The 20,019-nt window shown below is 42.9% G+C and overlaps 1 protein-coding gene across 1 annotated transcript in view; it reads left to right on the top strand.

The window, feature by feature from the left end:
• The window catches only part of LOC146354785 (inter-alpha-trypsin inhibitor heavy chain H3-like), a 53,088-nt gene that overhangs the window by 19,123 nt on the left and 13,946 nt on the right, over positions 1 to 20,019 (top strand). The window contains exons 4-15 of the mRNA XM_084839780.1: positions 1,850 to 1,954; positions 2,716 to 2,878; positions 3,719 to 3,829; positions 4,675 to 4,800; positions 4,882 to 4,998; positions 7,276 to 7,444; positions 9,197 to 9,322; positions 9,812 to 9,993; positions 11,035 to 11,220; positions 12,148 to 12,287; positions 12,854 to 13,008; positions 17,027 to 17,044. Coding sequence (XP_084695906.1) covers positions 1,850 to 1,954; positions 2,716 to 2,878; positions 3,719 to 3,829; positions 4,675 to 4,800; positions 4,882 to 4,998; positions 7,276 to 7,444; positions 9,197 to 9,322; positions 9,812 to 9,993; positions 11,035 to 11,220; positions 12,148 to 12,287; positions 12,854 to 13,008; positions 17,027 to 17,044 — 1,598 coding nt within the window. The remainder of the gene's footprint in view (positions 1 to 1,849; positions 1,955 to 2,715; positions 2,879 to 3,718; positions 3,830 to 4,674; positions 4,801 to 4,881; positions 4,999 to 7,275; positions 7,445 to 9,196; positions 9,323 to 9,811; positions 9,994 to 11,034; positions 11,221 to 12,147; positions 12,288 to 12,853; positions 13,009 to 17,026; positions 17,045 to 20,019) is intronic.

The raw sequence follows: 20,019 nt of genomic DNA, 5'->3' as shown, positions 1-20,019 counted from the left end.
GAAGCGGGTAGGAGAGAACGTCTAGGAGTCAATTACCCTGGTCAAATCTTCATTCCACACAGAGACCAGGGACTTGACAGGGTCAGCAACAGCACCAGCCAAGCAACCCCCCCAAGGCATTTTGGAATTGCAATGGATCTATCAGACTTTGGGGGCAGACCATCTTAACTGGTCCTCCACCCCTGCAGAGGCAGGTAGTAGCCATGATACCAGCCCTGACCAGATAGTGATCCATACATGACAATGTAGAGATGGATAGAACCTCCACCCACAGATCATTCTCCTGATTGGAGCAGAAGATCAAATCGAGCGTGTGACCAGTTTCATGTGTTGGCCCCTTGACCACCTGGGACAGGCCCATGGTTGTCATGGTCGCCATGAACTCCTGAGCTACACTTGGCAAGCTGGACCTGAGGGGGATGTTGAAGTCGCCCAAGACTAAAAGCCTGGGTGACTCCAACACCAGCTCTGAGACCAGCTCTGTGAGCTCAGTTAGGGACTCTGTTAGGCAGTGGGGTGGCTGGTACACTAACAGAATCCCCAATCTGTCCCTAGTCCCGAGGCCGAGGTATACACACTCGATGTGAGCCAGTTCTGGTCAAGGGGATGTTATCTTTGTGGACCACTGCTACACCGCCTCCCCGTCTGCTTCTCCTTACTTGGTCTACCACGGAGTACCTGACTGGGAGAAGCTGCGTCCATACAGGCCCACTTGTCTCCCCCAGCCAGGTCTCCATAATGCATACCAGCTCAGCCTTTTCATCCAAGATTAGCTCATGGATGGTTGCGATCTTATTCTGGATTGACCTGGCACTGCAAAGGCGCAGGCAAAGATTCTGCAGGTGGCTTGGCCTACTCCCCAAGGTATCTGGGCTGACAGGGTGTCAGGAGCACACTTGCTGCCTTCTGAAATCCTCAAGTAGCCAGAATCAACATGCAGATGATAGGGCTCTTTTCCAAGGCTTTATTTCCATTCAACCTAATGACGCTTACAGATGCTAATTGTCTGAGCCTAATGAGGGAAACTTAAGAGAGCTGCCTACCAGGGGTTTCTAGCCTTAGTTGGTGTCCATTTGGAGGGAAAAGGCGGGAAGCCTCTGAACTTAAGGGCTAGGAAGTGAAAGTCCACCCCTTTCCCGTGGGGCATCGGGGCACAGCTGTTGATGTTGCGCCAAGCGGACTGAGCGCCTCCTCTTGGTGCCCTCCATCTCCCGCTTGTCCCTGCACCGGTGCCTAGCATCCCGAAGCTCCAGTTTTCCCTCCCCCTGCCTGCCAGGGTCGCTACCACTCTCAGGAATGTGAGCAGGGAGGGGCTCTCCCTCCGGTGGCACCTCTGAACAGCGCGCGGGTTCCTCTCCCACGGTTTCTATCTCTTTCTCAGAATCAGAACTGCTTGGGGGCTGTATGGGCTCTGATCCAACCCTGACACAGGGCAACCAGAAGACTGGATAGGTGTAAAGTACTTGCCCTCCCTTCTCCTATGAATTTTTGCTCTGCCAGCACCATATCTCCCCATCTCCCACCGCTGTTATTGCCTCCCCTACACACATAATGCTGACTTTGCTTCAAAAAAGACATCAACTCAACAACATGCTTTAAGACAATTGAAAATATTCATCATTTAAGTAAATGTACGGCTGCGTGGGCTGGCCCATGAAGTCACAAAGAGTCGGAAGCGACTGAACGAATAAACAACAAACTATGTACTCAGCAAGATGTAATAAATTATAATTTACACTGTAAACTTCACTGGACAGAATTTGATAAGTTGCCAAAAAAAAAAGCCAGTGAAATATGTTCATATATCTACATATATGTACACATATTTACCTATTTTTTTCTCCTACAGGACTATTGATGGCATCACCTATCCTGGAATTATAAAGGAAAAAGAAGCTGCCCAACAACAGTATCAACAGGCAGTTTCAAGAGGACAGACTGCAGGTCTAGTAAAGTGAGAGTGAGATCCTTCCATATTCCAATAATTTCTGAAGAAAAAGGAAGAAATTTGGGGACAAATTTATGGATCTTAGTGTGGTTGGCAATCATATGGCATATGTTTCCCAGTAGTTAACTTAAGTGTTAAATATCAGGGATGAGCAACTTCTGGTAGGTAGGAGTGGTCGATCTTCATTCTCATATTGATCCTAATGTTCTTCAAGTCACCCAGCATTATAGGAGAGCCATATGGTGGAATGGTTAGAGTGTCGGACTGGGGACTCAGGAGATCTGGGTTCTAGTCCCCACTCAACCATGAAGCTCATTGGTGACTTTGAGCCAGTCACTGACTCTCAACCTCACAGGGTTGATGTGAAGGTTAAATGGAAAGGAGGAGGACTATGTAAGTTTCCTTGGGTTCCTTGCAAGAGGAAAAAAGGCAGGATATAAATGTATTAATTAAAATTATAACTGCCAGATCAAAATATCAAAACAGATGCTATGAAGCTGGAGGCAGTGTAGGAAGTTGTGCCTACGACTCATTGTAGCTTGCTGTATTTTAACCAGCCATGGTTCAAAATAAAAGACTTGTTGGTATAATTGTACTAAAGGTGATATCAGCTTGAAATAAAAAAATATTGTTCAATCTTTCCAAAAGTGTGAAAGAATTACAGCAAAATGAATTTTATGTTGATAAGAGCATACATACAACATTGAATAATGAGTCCTCTGTAGTACATTCATATTTTGTAATAAACTTCTTTGTAATATGTGAAGGGCTGCCGGAAGAAAAACAGAAAAATTCAGCGTTTCAGTCAACATTGCTGCAGCCAGCAAAGTCACTTTTGAGTTGACCTATGAGGAACTGCTGAAGCGAAGCTTTGGAAAATATGAATTGTTCATAAAAGTAAACCCAAAGCAGCTTGTCAATAAGTTTGAGGTAATGTACCTATTATATGAATTGGCACTGCTGTAAAGTCTACTTGTCGTTCCGAATGATCTTGAATGCTTGACAGAAGCTCAAAGAAATGTGTGCATCTTGTTGAAGAACATGGTTGAGAGATGCTGCCTTAATTCTCTTTGCTACATGTTTATTCAAGCTAAGATGGCTGCCTGCATAGTAACTGAGCTTTCTCTGATTTAAACAAAGTTTTAGAAACAAGCATTTTGCATTTAGGGGAAAGCAATGTGGTATCTGCAGGCACCAGTGTGCCCTGGACACCTTTCTTGGTGCCCACGGAGGTACCCTACTTCCACCACTTTTAATTTTAAAAAATGAATGAATTTTCTTACTGGCAGCTGGAGTCACTTCAAAGTAAATTGAGGGCCTCCAGCTGCTGCCATCTTTATTTCCAACTGAGCCACACATGGGGCTTAGAGACATTCTTAGGAAATGAAGATAATGGGAGGCTGATGCTTTCCTCTGCAGTTTGCCCAGCCACCAAGAAAAAGAAGATGTCACTGAAAACTGCGGGTCAAAGTTGTTGTTGGAGCTCAGACCCATAACTGCTGTGCACTAAATTTTTTAGGCAGGTTACTTGTCCTTTGTGAATAGCCATGTTTTCCATAACAGCCATTTTGTGGTGGTGGCCCTGACAGTTTCTCAAATTGCCAAATGTGCCCATGGGCCCAAAAAGGTTGCCTACCCCTGCAGTTAGCTATTGCCTAGGAAATTCTTGATGTATATATGTATTTGTCAAATGTCCCCTTCTAGACCTACCCCTGAATGATTACGTTTCTGTGATTGTCAATGATTGCATTATTCTGATTAACCTTTCAGATTGAGGCAAACATCTTTGAACCCCAGGGTATCAGCTATTTGGAAGCCGAAGGATCATTCATCACCAATGACTTGTTACCAGTCATACAAAAGTCTTTCTCAGGAAAAAAGGTATCTCTTGTAGTGATCTCAGTACAAACTAAGGATCTTGTTTTCTCTTTTGTAACGATGTACAAAGACAGTTCCTGTCAGGGTTGAGCCCAAGCCCCTTAAGATTTCTGAGGACTCTGATTCTGAATCAGAGCTGGAACAGCTAGATCAGAGAACAGGGGAGGAACCTCCCCCAGAGCCCCCAGGAGTTGAGAGAGAATCTTCCCAAGGCCTTGACAAACAGATGGCCCAGGCTGAGTCTCTGCCTCCCTCGCCCACTCTGGGAACCCACGTTTCTGAGGAGGAGAAAGAGGGGTGCGACTTGAGAGACACCAGAGCATGTTGCAAGTTGAAGCGGATAGAGACACTCTGCCAGGATAGCCACACTTAGAAGCCAGGGAGCCGCCGTAAAGGAGGGGCATCACCGTTAGGCAGGTTTGACCATCAGTGTCCATGGGCAAATTGTCAGCAACTTCACTAGCCTGTGGATTGTCTTCCCTAATAGAAATTTTAGAATAGTCGTTTAGAGCCTGGGGCAGTTTGAGAGCTTCCTTGAATCTGCATTGTGGAAAGGCTTGCCTTTAGCATAATAAAGCCGTAATAACTTGAGCTATGAGTCTCTGTTTTGTTGATTGCGAAGGGGGAGGACGATCAAACATGACCATTGCAAAGCCTTATAAATGTTTGGAGGTTTAGGCTAGGCAGTTATTTGAGGTAATAATACTAAACTGTGCCTCATGTTTTTGAGTGTGTATTTGATAAACAAGGTGTTCATTCTCTTGAAAATATTTTTTTTCAGTAATCTTGGACTGAACACAGAATCCTTGCTTGAGAATTCATTGTTAAAATCTAAGTTGTGTTTTCAGGGCCAAGTGACTTTCAAGCCAACCATGGACCAACAACGATCCTGTGTAAATTGTCCAACAACATTGCTGAATGGAAATTTTGTCATCAAATATGATGTGAATAGAGAATCCCCAGGGGATTTACAGGTAAGCAGGAGTGATCTGAATTGATGTGCTAGTGGATGTGACCTTCATACCATCCCACACATTTTCCTTATTATTTTTCAGATGGTCAATGGATACTTTGTGCATTTCTTTGCACCGAAAAACGTTTCACGCTTGCCTAAGAACATTGTTTTCATAATAGATGTCAGCATCTCAATGTCTGGACGAAAACTACAGCAGGTAATTCAATATGCTAAAGTCAAATTGAAGTGCAACTGACTCTGAAGTTAGCAGAAAGGAGGATGCCTCCATAATCATTTCATCTGAGCAGTTCTTAGCCTGAATGCTTGTAGAACTTTGTGGATACTTGAGTAAGCAGACATTTTGAGCCTGGATCTTGACTTAGTTATATTGTTATGTCCAAGCTCAGTGCCAGTGCCACTTGGTATGATGTCCTCAGTGGGGGGGGGGGCTATATTCCTCTCTACCCCACTTACTCACTCATTCACTCTCCATTTCCCTCTGACTCCAACCTCCACAACACTTGAGGGAAAGGGCAGGTAAGTGAGCAGGCAATGATGGCTGTTGTTCTTTCTCAGTCCCATCCCTTTCATTCTTCCTCTGGGCCACAGAGATAGAGAAGGTGAGTGGGTGGCTATGACAAGGTGGAGCAGGCTCTGGTCAACAGCACTAGGCCCCCTAATTAAGTGCGGTCCTTGGCAGGTGCCCAGCAATGCCAACCCCCTGATGTTGGCCATGTCCAGTCTATATTTCCTTCCTGTCATCTTTCCTGCTTATGTTCTTCTCTGTCAGGCAACTCTATTGCACGCTGTAAGGTTTGGTTAAGACGTTCTGTTCTGTTTTCTGGGCCTGTTTTTGCATTTCCCCATGTCTGTCATTTGATTGTTAAGTCCCACGTTGGTTAGGATGTACACAAATAGCATAAGAGAGGTTCAAAGGCATTTTTAGTGTTGAGTATGTGAAAGCGCCTTGTCAGTCTAATCCAGTTAGTGGCCATGCATGCACAGAAGGAAGCTTCTGTGTGGGCAACCCTCAGTAGATGGGGAACAACATGTGCAAATGGGTGTTGCACACACAGCTCCCCAACTCATTCCAAAAGCTAAGGCTGTGTGCATAGAGCAATTTTAAAAAACACCTAAAATTTTGCTGATTGTTTGGGAGAGCCAGCAAGAAGGGTAGTTCCCTCAATCCCCTTCTCCATCAAAAGCTGGTCAGTGAGATTTTACCTTTTTTAAAAAAGGAGATATCTGCATGCTCTGTGTCCAGTCTGTAAACTCTGAAAATGCCCAGATCAGAATTTGTGTCTTTTGCACCATCCTCAGTCTGGCATTTTTTAATTCTTTTGGAAAAATCTGTTTCTTAAAAGGGGTTTGCTTTCATAAGAAGGAACTATGAAAACCAGACAAAACCAACACGTCACTTTTAAAAATACTTCTTTCCTCTTTTGCTCTCGTGCAGTGGATTAGGGAATACCCTCCGATTATGGGATTAATTTCTTAGAGTTTTTCTACCCGAGGCTGTTAATTAGCTGTATCTGCTTTTGGTTTCATCACAGAATTGAGATCCAAGGACTGCATGAAAGATGTTTCTTTTCTTGCTTTTCCTCTACATAACCTCTAGGTGGCACTGTAGGGTCACAGAAAAGTGTAAATACAGAAATGAAAAGAGCTGTTGCTTTAATTTTCACAATTAAATGCTGATTTTCCCTGCTCTAAAAAAACTCACCAAATGTGCTTGTTAGAGACAGAAGTGAAAACTGGAGGGTCATGACATCAGCTAAAGAATCTATAAGCTACCATGAGTAAGAAATGATGGGCACACAACAAATTCCTTGTGTAGAAAAGCCCTTAGAATCAATTTTACTGTATGAAAATACCCATAGGTCTTCAATGATGCTGAGCCAAGGTTTGGTTCCAATCTACACACTTCCACCCCATTTTATTCCAAGACATGGTCTGAAGGCACATGATGCAGCCACCTTGCTGACGCTTAGCAGGTTTGGTTCTGGTCAGTGCTTGGAGGAGAGACCACCTGGGAACCACATGTAGCCACCTTGAGTTCCACAATGGAAGAAAGGTGGGATATAAATGTAATAAATAAATAAATAAATAAATAAAATTCGTGCAACTACAGTCCATCTTAGGGCAGGTTCTTACATCATCCTTGCCCTACACATGATCATCCCGGACTCATCTCTGAGCACACACTTGCATGGGGAAAAGTTAGTGTGAGCCTGATTGTACACGGGCATAGAATCAGCTCACAATGATATGACCTTGAAGATGTGCTGCTGCCACATTCACCCCAAATGGCTGCCTGCTATATTCGTGTATATCCTGGCTCATATAGATCCTTCCACAGTTGATTGTGGGCATACCCATTGTCAAACAGAGCTTGTGTGTAGGGAAATCATGCTATGTGAACCTGTCTTAAGCTTCCATCTCCTCATCAGTGCTCTGACTTTAGTCATTTGACCTTATGTTTATTTTATTTTAGACAAAGGAAGCAATGCTAAAAATATTGGAAGACATAAACGAAGATGACTACTTCAACTTTGTATTGTTTGGTAGTGATGTACACAAATGGAAAGACACCTTAATCAAAGCCACTCCTGAGAACCTGGATGAAGCAAGACGTTATGTTCGAGATATTAATATTGCTGGATGTAAGTTTCAGGGGGAAATGGGATTTATTTATTTTATTTATTTAATAAATGTAATACTGTACCCTTCACTTCCAAGAATTTCAGGGTAGCTGATAATTAATAAAAATTAAAACACTTTTTTTTTTAAGCAAAGAAAGGTAAAAAAACAGATAACAGATAACAGTTAACAGATTTAAAAAATTGCATTACTCAGTGCTGAAATATAAGATCTGGTGCAAAGTGACCCTCCCTGGAGAAAGCATTCCAGACATTGGATGCCACCAAAAAAAAAGACACTTTCCCTAGTTGCAACAGCCTTATATCTGAAGGCAGGAACACCCAAATGAACATTATAGAAGGGCATGAACCACTCAAAAAAACCTATTCTACATGGGCAACATGATGATGGAAACATTCTGCTTCCTTGCCACCATCACTGCCAAAAATAACATGTACTATCACTTGTTTTTAATCAGATTTGGATTTTAAAGATTTAAGAGGATTTTTCTACAACTTCTGTTGAAGCTGTCATCCTATCTGCTTCATTGCTTTTAGCTCCGTAGTGTAGAGCCGAATGAGCTCCAGACATTGGGAGAGGACACTTAACATTAGGACAGACCCAAAATCTTGAGCTCCCACCAAACATACATCAAGGTAGAAATAACACCTGTAATTAAAGTGTTAACCCTCCCCTCCCCCCAAAACACACTGAGAATAGAGATCCAACCAGTCAAACTACATTTAGAAAATAAAAATGCTATACACAAACAGAAAGAAATGAGGGGGAACTGTGTTTTCATCTGCACACAAAGGCAAGCACAAAGACATATAGTCTCTTTCCAAAGAGTGAAGGAACTGGTAACTAAAACGTGTTTTCATATCTTCCCTCCCCTCCACATCCTTCCCATAGTTAGAAGTGATTAGAGGCTCCTGTGTGGAAAGAAGACCTATCAGGTTGATGGACACTTCTGTTAGAATGTCCAAGTCAAAGATTGGAGAGATAGAGCATCAATTTCCTCCTTCATGTGCTCTCTCTCTCTCTCTCTCTCTCTCTCCCTCCTCTCCATCAAACCTAGCTACATCCCAGGCTGCTGCTGGCAGTGGCTAGGGGAACTGTCTGAAACCAAACAAACAAACAAACAAACAAAGGAGGCACAAACGCTGCTGCATGCATAGCTGGTGATTCAGGAGTCATCTAAGTTTGATTTGATCACAGAAAGGCTGGGTATAAATGGTCAAATAAAATAAGAATAAATCATGTTGTACCTCTGGCTTCTTTTGGCTCATGACAGATGGTGAAAGGAAGGAAAAGACCGCATTTGTCTCATTTTCCAATTTATCCTGAAATGAATGGCCACCTCAAGTATGTGCTGTGAATTCATAAAAACGTATGAAGCTGTCTTATACTAAATTAGACCATTGGTCCATGTAGTCCAGTATTGTTGACTGTGGCTAGCCTTTCAGTGGCTCTTTGGGGCCTGACACAGAGATATTTTGGAGCACCCGCTACCTGAGACTCTAACTGGGGGTTCAACCTGGAACTCTCTAGAGGCAAAGGGTATGCTCCACCAGTGAGAAATGGCTTCTTCTTTTTGTACTGCATCAAATTGTTCTAAAAGTCTAATGTGGCTATGGAGTATTGCAATGGGTTCTCTTTCATCATATAGAGAAGTTACTTCTATTTTATAAGTGGGTAACAAATACACAGTTTGTGGTCAAGTGCCCTTTTAGGCACCCTCTACGTTTAAAATCTTGCTCCTCTGTATGTTCCAGGGACAAATCTTAATGGTGGCTTAATGACTGGGATTGAAATGCTGAATGAAGCTCAGAGAATTGGTTCTGTGCCAGAAAGAAGTGCTTCCTTAATTATCATGTTAACAGATGGCAGGCCCACTAAAGGTATATTTCCTGACAGGCAAAATAGCCTTTTCATTCATATAAGATGACTATGGAACATGTCAGATTTTCATGAAACTGCTATAAGACTTGAAGATGGACATTATTTCAGATTTCCATGGAGGAGGAGTGTTAATAAATTTCAGTAAAGGGTGCAAGATTCACATCAATATTTAAAGGCCTGGTCATTCAAGACTAAATTGTGAAAATACCAGAGTATTTCAGCTCCATTGTTCTGGTTATTTTCATTTTTATACTTCATAAAAACTAGCGCAAAACTATCAACATAAGTCAAACACCTCCTTAAATAAAGGTATTTGTGCTTTTGACATGCATGCTTGGTACATAGGTTCATTCAATCGCTTATTATTGTTTATAAATTTTACTGATTAAATCATGTATTTAATTATAATGATAATAATAATAATAATAATTTTTTTAAATTATGTAACCAAGAACTTAAATGCTAATTATCTTATTATTTTCATGCAGGAGAAAGAGACACCCAAGTAATTTTAGATAATGTCAGAAATGCAATTCAAGGAAAATACCCCTTATATAATCTTGGGTTTGGTTATGATCTTGACTATGGGTCCTTAGAAAAGATGGCAGCTGAGAACAATGGAGTGGCTCGTCGTATCTATGAAGATTCTGATTCAGACCTACAGTTACAGGTTAAAAAAATAACATTCACCTCTAAGTGACAGCCAGTGTTTCAATTATTCTGAAATTTATAATGATATTTGTTTTTATTTTAAGGCTAAAAAAGATAAGGTAGTGTTCTTTTCTGAATAAGCATGGTGTGAGGCAGCTCACAGTTGCCCAACTTTACACAGCCCTATAGAGAGGGGTCAAATAGTAGCTTGGTTGTCCTTGTCCTGGCAAAACAATTGCTCCTTAACTCTTCACCTGTTCATAAAAATAGGGGCCAGAATGTGAGATAAACTGCTTTGGCATACCACAAATATTCTACTGCATATTTTTTGGTCTTCATACAGTGTGTGTGTGTGTGTGTGTGTGTGTGTGTGTGAAATTCTCCTATTTCTAATGTGCAGGGATTAGTCAATAGCCTTTCGTCCAAGATGCATTTTCCTTTCCTTAAAGCAGCATTTTAGCATAACAGCAAAACAACCCTGTAAAGTAGCTTCACTAAGAATTCCTGGTGAGCTTCATAGCTCAGCAGAGATTTGAACATGGGTTTCTCACATCCAGTCCCAAGACCCATGCACCACACTGGGTGGTGATACACCATGCTAGCATTGATGCACCTTGCACCACACTGGCATTAACTTTGTACAGATCAGATTTTAGGACATGTACAGATGTTAGCTTCCTCCATTCCTCCTTGTGTCCCTCACCCGACCCACCCCACAGAAGTCAGATATGTGAATTGCAAAGCCCCTGCTAGTCCTGCACTGAAATGTCTTCGGGGACTTTCACTGAGTAGGGGTCACCAGTGAAAAGGCCCTGTCTCTAGTACCCACCAACCAGGCTGATCTTATTGGTGGGGTCATGAGTAGGGCCTCCAGTGCTGTTCTTAAGCTGTGGCCAGGTTCATATATGTTTGCAATTTGTATATATTTATATGCATGCTTATGCTCTTTTCGAAAATATTTAAGAACTGCACTGAAGCTATGGGATAGGGTAGGAAATACAGTTTTAAACATATACCTTTGGTCACACAGTGCTTAAGTTTTAAAGGTTTGTTTTTCTAGGGCTTCTATGATGAGGTGGCCAATCCCTTACTTACAGAAGTGGAGTTAAAGTACCCTGAGAATGCCATCTCTGACCTGACTCAAAGTAGTTTTAAGCACTACTATGATGGTTCTGAAATAGTTGTGGCTGGACGTATAACAGACAATGACCTCGACAGTATTATCGCAGAGGTGAAAGCTCATGGGGTAAGTGTTAAGTTAGGCCTGCCCGTTCTACATGATGCTTTATTTGCTAAGACATTTGGAAGAAAGTGCAACTGACTTATAGGGGACATGATGACTCATATTTCCAGCTTGGCATTACAGCCTCTGATGGTGTACAGATCCAAATTTGGTTTTGGAACCAGCAAGGTAGCAAAAAACCAGCTTCAGTTAGTATGTATACATGTATGTTTTCTTCCTTTGTCTGAAACAGTTTGTCAACCCTTCTCCATACCCAAGCCTCCCGTGTTTTGTTGATGTTGCCTCCCTGCCTTTCCCAAATTCTCTGTTATGCTTATGCTGCTGGCATCCAGATATACAGTATTTTGGGTATTTTATATAAGAAATTGAAGCACACACACTCACAGTGCCAGAGAGCCAGGAAGAAGTATATTTATTATTAGATATTATTTATTAAGAAAGCTTTGGGTGATGGTGGCTAGTAACTATAACTTTTGTGAGTTTTTGCATTGTTACAGCAACCAGCTGAGAGCGTGAGGTGAGGATGGGAGCAACAAAAGCCCATTACGCTTTGATCCCTGGATATTAATAAAATCACAATGAACATTGATATCATAGCAAAAGTCATCAGGGTCTTTCCCACTGGGCAGTTGATGGACAAAAGAAAGGAACTGACATGTTATACATATTAGCTGAAGCTGGCTATCCTTGCTGTTTAAACTGTAAACTGCCTTGAATGCTTTGGCAGAAAGGTAGTGTACAGATGTACTAAGTGAATAAAGGCATAATCCAATGCATGTTTAGACAGAAAAAAGTCCTATAACTCCCAGCATGCCCTAGCCAGCAGAGCTGGCTAGGGCATGCTGGGAGTTATAGGACTTTTTTCCTGTCTAAACATGCATAGGATTGTGTCCTAAATAAACAGAAAGATTTGTTAAAAATTTCTAACAGGCAGAAGATGACCTGACATTCTCTGAACAAGCAGATGTTGAAGAAACAGCTAAAGCTCTTGAAGAGCAGAAGTACATATTTGGAGAGTATATTGAGAGACTCTGGGCTTATCTCACCATTCAACAACTTCTGGAAAAACGGTACTGAAGAGTGCTTTACGATGTCATGAATAAGCTAAAACTCTTGGAGAAATAGGCTGCATCCAATTCAATAAGACTACAATCCTATGCGCAATTACCTGGAGTCCCATTGAGTACAATGGGCTTGTGCCGTACATATATAGGACTGCACTGCAATTGTCCCATTATTTTCCAGAGAGATGTGCTTTCTATATTTGGCATAAAAGTGGATGGAAGGACATGTGTGTTGGGTCAGTCTTGTACTATGTGAAGGCACTTCTAGTACAGTTATCATGAAATCCTAAATCTAGGTCTTCCAAGTAGCCTCTGTACTTTACATGTGAGTAGGGCCTGAAATCGTGCCCAACTTGTCCTGGATCCAGTTGTGGCAACCCCCAATGGCCCAGAAGCAGTGGGTTTCAGTCTCTTTTCCTGGGGCACCTCAGCATCTTTTGGGAGGACCTCAGTGCCATGATCAGTGTGGGCCATGTTCCCTGAAAGTGCCCACCACTACTGACCTTCCCCTGCCTGCATTATACAGTTGCAGAGGGGCACTATAAATAATGTGGTGTTGTTCTTTCATCCAGCAATGCAGCAAAGGGAGATGAAAAGACTAATCTTACTGCTAAAGCCCTGGAAATGTCCCTGAAATATAGTTTTGTGACTCCTTTGACATCCATGGTGGTCACAAAGCCAGAAGACAATGAGGATAAGACAGCACTTGCTGACAAGCCTCTAGAAGGTACAGCTACATTATACTTCTAAAAAGTGTCTTGCAGGAGAGTAGTGACCCCCAGCTCACTCCCCAGTTAGCTGGTGAATTTTAAGATTATGTTTGAAACATAGTACATGGCACTGATGTGTAGATTTCATTCAGTACTAAAATGTGCTTTACACTAAACTACACAATTGTCTTCTCTTCATATACATTGTTGTTGTTGTTCAGTCGTTCAGTCGTGTCCGACTCTTCGTGACCCCATGGACCATAGCACGCCAGGCCTTCCTGTCCTGCGCTCTCTCCCGGAGCGTGCTCAAGTTCATATTCATTGCATCAGTGATGCTATCTAGCCATCTCATCCTCTGCCGTCCCCTTCTCCTTTTGCCTTCATTCTTTCCCAGCATCAGGGTCTTTTCCAGGGAGTTTTCTCTTCGCATTAGGTGGCCAAAATATTGGAGCTTCAGCTTCATTATCTGTCCTTCCAATGAGCACTCAGGGTTGATTTCCTTTAGGATGGACTGATTTGACCTCCTTGCAGTCCAGGGGACTCGTAAGAGTCTTCTCCAGCACCACAGTTCGAAAGCATCAATTCTTCGGCGCTCAGCCTTCCTTATAGTCCAGCTCTCACAGCCATACATTACTACTGGGAAAACCATAGCTTTGATTAGACGGACCTTTGTCGGCAAGGTGATGTCTCTGCTTCTTACTATGCTGTCTAGGTTGGCCATAGCTTTCCTCCCAAGGAGCAAGCGTCTTTTAATTTCATGGCTACAGTCACCGTCTGCGGTGATCTTGGAGCCCAAGAAAGTAAAATCTGTCACTGCTTCCATTTCTTCCCCTTCTATATGCCAGGAAGTGATAGGGCCAGATGACATGATCTTAGTTTTTTTAATGTTGAGTTTCAAACCAGCTTTTGCACTCTCCTCTTTCACCCTCAACAAGAGGCTCTTGAGATCCTCTTCGCTTTCTGCCATTAGGGTGGTATCGTCTGCATATCGGAGGTTGTTGATAATTCTCCCGGCAATCTTAATTCCGACCTGTGATTCATCCAACCCGGCATTTCTCATGATGTACTCTGCATATAAGTTAAATAAGCAGGGTGACAATATGCAGCCTTGTCGTACTCCTTTCCCAATTTTGAACCACTCGGTTGTTCCATGTCTGGTTTTTACTGTTGCTTCTTGACCCTCGTACAGGTTTCTCAGGAGACGGGTAAGGTGGTCTGGTACTCCCATCACTTTCAGAATTTGCCACAGTTTGTTGTGATCCACACAATCAAAGGCTTTAGCGTAGTCAATGAAGCAGAAATAGACGTTTTTCTGGAATTCTCTTGCTTTCTCCATGATGCAGCGAATGTTGGCGATTTGATCTCTAGTTCCTCTGCCTCTTCGAAACCCAGCTTGTACTTCCGGTAGTTCTCGGTTCGCATACTGCTGAAGCCTAGCTTGTAGGATTTTGAGCATCACCTTGCTGGCATGTGAAATGAGCGCAATTGTGCGGTAGTTTGAACACTCTTTGGCGTTGCCCTTCTTTGGAATTGGAATGTAAACTGACCTTTTCCAGTCTTGTGGCCACTGTTGAGTGTTCCAGATTTGTTGGCATATTGAATGCAGCACTTTAACAGCATCATCTTTTAGGATTTTAAATAGCTCGGCTGAAATACCGTCATCTCCGCTAGCTTTGTTGTTACTAATGCTTCCTAAGGCCCACTTGACTTCACTCTCTAGGATGTCCGGCTCAAGTTCAGTGACCGCACTATCATGGCTATCAGGGACATTCAGATCTTTCCTGTATAGTTCTTCTGTGTATTCTTGCCACCTCTTCTTAATCTCATCTGCTTCTGTTAGGTCCCTGCCTTCTTTGTCCTTTATCATGCCCGTCTTTGCACAAAACGTTCCCTTGAGATCTCCAATTTTCTTGAAGAGATCTCTAGTCTTTCCCATTCTGTTGTTTTCCTCGATTTCTTTGCATTGTTCATTTAAGAAGGCCTTCTTGTCTCTCCTTGCTATTCTCTGGAACTCTGCATTCAGTTGGGTATATCTTCCCCTTTCTCCCTTGCTTTTCGCTTCCCTTCTTTCCTCAGCTACTTGTAAAGCCTCCTCAGACAGCCACTTGGCTTTCTTGCATTTCTTTTTCTTTGGGACGGATTTTGTTGCTGCCTCCTGAACAATGTTACGGACCTCCGTCCATAGTTCCTCAGGCACTCTGTCTGTCAGGTCTAATCCCTGAAATCTATTCCTCACCTCCACTGTATATTCAGAAGGGATATGACTGAGGTCATACCTGAATGGTTTAGTGGTTTTCCCGACGTTCTTCAATTTAAGCCGAAATTTTGCAAGAAGCAGCTCATGATCTGAGCCACAGTCAGCTCCAGGTCTTGTTTTTACTGACTGTATGGAGCTTCTCCATCTTTGGCTGCAAAGGACATAATCAATCTGATTTCTATATTGACCATCTGGTGACGTCCATGTGTAGAGTCGCCTCTTGTGCTGTTGGAAAAGAGTGTTTGCTATGATCAGCATGTTCTCTTGGCAAAACTCTATTAGCTTTTGTCCTGCTTCATTTTGTACACCAAGGCCATGCCTGCCTGTTATCCCGGTGATTTCTTGACTTCCTACTTTAGCATTCCAATCCCCTATGATGAAGAGGACATCTTTTTTTGGTGTTAGTTCTAGAAGGTGTTGTAGGTCTTCATAGAACCGATCAACCTCAGCTTCTTCGGCCTCAGTGGTTGGGGCATAGACTTGAATTACTGTGATGTTGAATGGTTTGCCTTGGATTCGTACTGAGATCATTCTATCATTTTTAAGATTGTACCCCAGTACTGCTTTTCCCACCCTTTTGTTGACTATGAGTGCTACTCCATTTCTTCTAAGGGATTCTTGCCCACAGTAGTAGATATGATGGTCACCTGAATTAAATTCGCCCATGCCTGTCCATTTTAGTTCGCTGATTCCCAAAAGACTTTTCATATACATACCACTGTTAAAATCTGCTCTGACTTTCTAGTATTCTAGTCTTCTGGCCAATAACAGGTAATGGGAAGTAACCTCAACAGCATATCCACTAATATTCAGAATAAGAAAATAAGGGGGCTCCAACTTGGGTCGGTGGGCCCATTTGGACATTTGAGAGAATGTCATATGTGATCTCATAAAATGGCTGCCATGGGAGGGGGGTTGCCCATTCATAAAATGGCTGCCATGGTGGGCATAGTCAGAAAACACTCATTTTCCAGAAGTCAAACTGGTGATACTAAAAGAATAGTAACTTGCCCAATAACCTAAGTACAAGACAAAAGTGGAGTCTTAGCTCTAAGACACAAAACCACTATTTGGGACCCAAATAAAGATGATGCTGGAGGGCAGCTCTTCACTTTGCAGAATGCCAGCTTCCCAGTTAACAACAACAACAACTTAAAAAATCTTAAATAAAAATCAGGATAGGCAGGGAGTTTGGTCACGTGGGCACCAAGAGCGGTATCCATATGCATCACATTGGGGAACCCAGGGTTATAGACACAAGGTTAAATCCAAAGATAGTCCTACTTAGAGTAGACCCATTGAAATGGCTAGCTTAAGTCCCATTAATTTCAATGGATCTACTCTAAGGCTAACTTTGGATTTAATCCAGTTTCCTTACCAGCATCATGATTCAGCCATCTGATATAGAAGGTTTCTCTTTGTGCCATACTTGAAAACAGAGCTGGAGGGGTGACAAAGAACCTGCAGCAGCTGTCTGAGATGAGATTTAGTTATTTGGTTACATTATGTAGCTGGTAATTTTGTAGCATGTCTCCTCCTGTATATTCATCTGCGGTGAATAACTATCTGACATTATGGGGTGAAGAGAGCATTGTATGGGCACCAAGGGCTCCTCCACACAGCGGCTTTTTATCCTGCGATTTTACTGGGGCTTCCAGACTTTTTGTGGGATTAAGCTTGGTCCTTTATATGGACTGGGAGCTGGGAGATCTGAGTTCTAGTCCCCACTTGGCCATGGAAGCTCACTGGGTGACTTTGGGCCAGTTGCAGACTCTCAGCCCAACCTACCTCACAGGGTTGTTGTTGTGTGGATAAAATGGAGAGGAGGAGGATAATGTATGCCACCTTGGGTTCCTTAAAGAGGAAAAAAGGCGGGATATAAATGTAATAAATAAATAGATAAATAAATAAGGTCTATATGTTTGATTATACAGCCACTAGATGGCGGAGTTGTTATAGTGCCACTTCCTCTTTACATGGAAAATTCAACCCAATTCACAGCAGTTCTTTATATTAGCTCATTATTTCAGTTTCAAATTAAGCCACAGAAATGGTTAGAAACCATGACAGAGGCAGTGGAGGTTGATGATATCATGTAAAGGACCTGCAAACTTCTGTGAGTAACCAATCTCAAGGAAAGGAAAGGTTCCTCCTGTGCAAGGACTGGGTCATTACTGACCCCTAGAGGGACGCCGCTTACGCTGGCATTTTCATGGCAGACTGTAGTGGGGTGGTTTGCCATTGCCTTCCCCAGTCGTGACTACCTTTCCCCCAGCAAGCTGGGTACTCATTTTACCGACCTCGGAAGGATGGAGGGCTGAGTCGACCTGAGCCGGCTGCCTGGGACCCAGCTTCCGCTGGGATCGAATGCAGGTCGTGGGGAGAGTTTTGGTTGCAATACTGCCGCCTACCACTCTGCGCCATACGAGGCTCTAACCAATCTCAACCACAGGATAAAAGCCCATGTGGAGAAGCCCTAAATCTACCTCATAGTGAAGGCCATTTAAAAAAAACACAGGCTCATAGATCCATTCTGTAGAAGTAGACGTGATTATTCCACAGTCCTGTAAAGCTTTGTATCAGATCCCTTATGCTTACTGAACAGTATTTTGTTAAGAATGTTTAAGTACCTTACATCAGAATAGATGATCTAAAAATTGTAACTCTTTTTTTCTTATTATTTTCTTACCCGTTGTTGGAAACAGCTGATGGTAAGTTTGATTTACTTATCGTTTTACCTTTAAGTATCATTTTACTTTAATTATTGGTCTAGTGTGGCTGGCTGGGGCATGCTGGGAGTTGTAGGACTTTTTTCTGTGTAGACATGCATTGGATTGCACCTTAATACCAGTTTTTCCTGAGCTGAAGTTGTGAAGCACTTCATCTTGTTTTTCTAGGACAACCATATTATTTTTTCTTTGTATTCTTAACATGTGAGTCCAGAATGTCCAGAAAATGGTAGAGTTCCATATTTGAGAATTTGTATAGGAAGTGACATGATCTGCACCTCTTTGACTAATGTGTGGATCAGAACTTGGTTAACTACCAGATGTTGCACTTTTCCTAATATTGTGACACAGTACTTGCCAGTTAAGGGTGCAATCCTGTGGGACTGATGCCTGAATGATGGAAGCTTCTGAGGTCAGAGGCCTCCAATAATCCCATGCCCTGGCAGGCTCTTGCTGGCAGGGCGGGAGGAGCAACAGAAGCTTTTTAGCCTCTCTGTCCTCCTTTGCAGCATTTTATGTTAGATGGGCTTCTGAGCGAGTTTAACTGGCTCACGCTGCTGGGGGCAGGGACAGGGGCTGAGCGGCCATTGGATCTGGGAGATCCATGGCCTCTCCCCTGCCTGCCCACTGACATCCCTCCAACCCTCCCTCTTTTTTTCCTTCCTGAGGTTGGAGCTCAGACCTCAGGAGAGGGAGCCGCCATGTAACTTTCCCTGCCTCGATTTCCCCCTCTAAGATTGTAGCTCTGTCTGCAGCCTCAGAGGGGAAAGTACTCAGGTGTCTGGGGGCCATAGGATTGCTCTCAAAATGTTTCAAAATATGCATTTATTTTGAGAGAAAATATGCACTTAAATGTGTATTCACACTGAATGACTTCTCTGTATTCTTTCATTTACAGCTACTCGGCAATGTAAGTTGCAACCGTATTTCATTTATTTGTTGTTGTTGTTGTTCAGTCGTTAAGTCGTGTCTGACTCTTTGTGACCCCGTGGACCATAGCACGCCAGGCCTTCCTGTCCTCCGCTCTGTCCCGGAGCATGCTCGAGTCCATATTCATTGCATCGGTGATGCTATCTAGCCATCTCATCCTCTGCCGTCCCTTTCTCCTTTTGCTTTCAATCTTTCCCAGCATCAGGGTCTTTTCCAGGGAGTTTTCTCTTCGCATTAGGTGGCAAAATATTTGAGCTTCAGCTTCAGTATCTGCCCTTCCAATGAGCAGTCAGGGTTGATTTCCTTTAGGATGGACTGATTTGACCTCCTTGCAGTCCAGGGGACTCGTAAGAGTCTTCTCCAGCACCACAGTTCGAGAGCATCAATTCTTCGGCGCTCAGCCTTCCTTATAGTCCAGCTCTCACAGCCATACATTACTACTGGGAAAACCATAGCTTTGATTATACGAATCTTTGTCGGCAAGGTGACGTCTCTGCTTCTCACTAGACTGTCTAGGTGTGCCATAGCTTTCCTCCCAAGGAGCAAGCGTCTTTTAATTTCATGGCTACAGTCACCGTCCGCCGTGATTTTGGAGCCCAAGAAAATAAAATCTGTCACTGCTTCCATTTCTTCCCCTTCCATATGCCAGGAAGTGAAGGGGCCAGATGCCATGATCTTTGTTTTTTTAATGTTCAGTTTCAAGCCAGCTTTTGCACTCTCCACTTTCACCCTCCACAAGAGGCTCTTTAGATCATCTTCACTTTCTGCCATTAGGGTGGTATCGTCTGCGTATCTGAGATTGTTGATCATTCTCCCAGCAATCTTAATTCCAATCTGTGATTCATCCAACCCGGCATTTTTCATGATGTACTCTACATATAAGTTAAATAAGCAGGGCGACAAGATACAGCCTTGTCGTACTCCTTTCCCAGTTTTGAACCAGTCGGTTGTTCCATGTCTGGTTCTTACTGTTGCTTCGTGACCCTCGTACAGGTTTCTCAGGAGACAGGTAAGGTGGTCTGGTACTCCCATCTCTTTTAGAATTTGCCACAGTTTGTTGTGATCCACACAATCAAAGGCTTTCGTGTAGTCAATGAAGCAGAAATAGACTT

The sequence above is a fragment of the Heloderma suspectum genome, chromosome 2, assembly GCF_057233095.1.
Source record: "Heloderma suspectum isolate Gila_16-S chromosome 2, 16-S_ref, whole genome shotgun sequence".
Taxonomy (NCBI): domain Eukaryota; kingdom Metazoa; phylum Chordata; class Lepidosauria; order Squamata; family Helodermatidae; genus Heloderma; species Heloderma suspectum.
The sequence above is the reverse complement of the archived record's forward strand: the minus strand, read 5'-3'. Positions and strand labels throughout refer to the sequence as shown.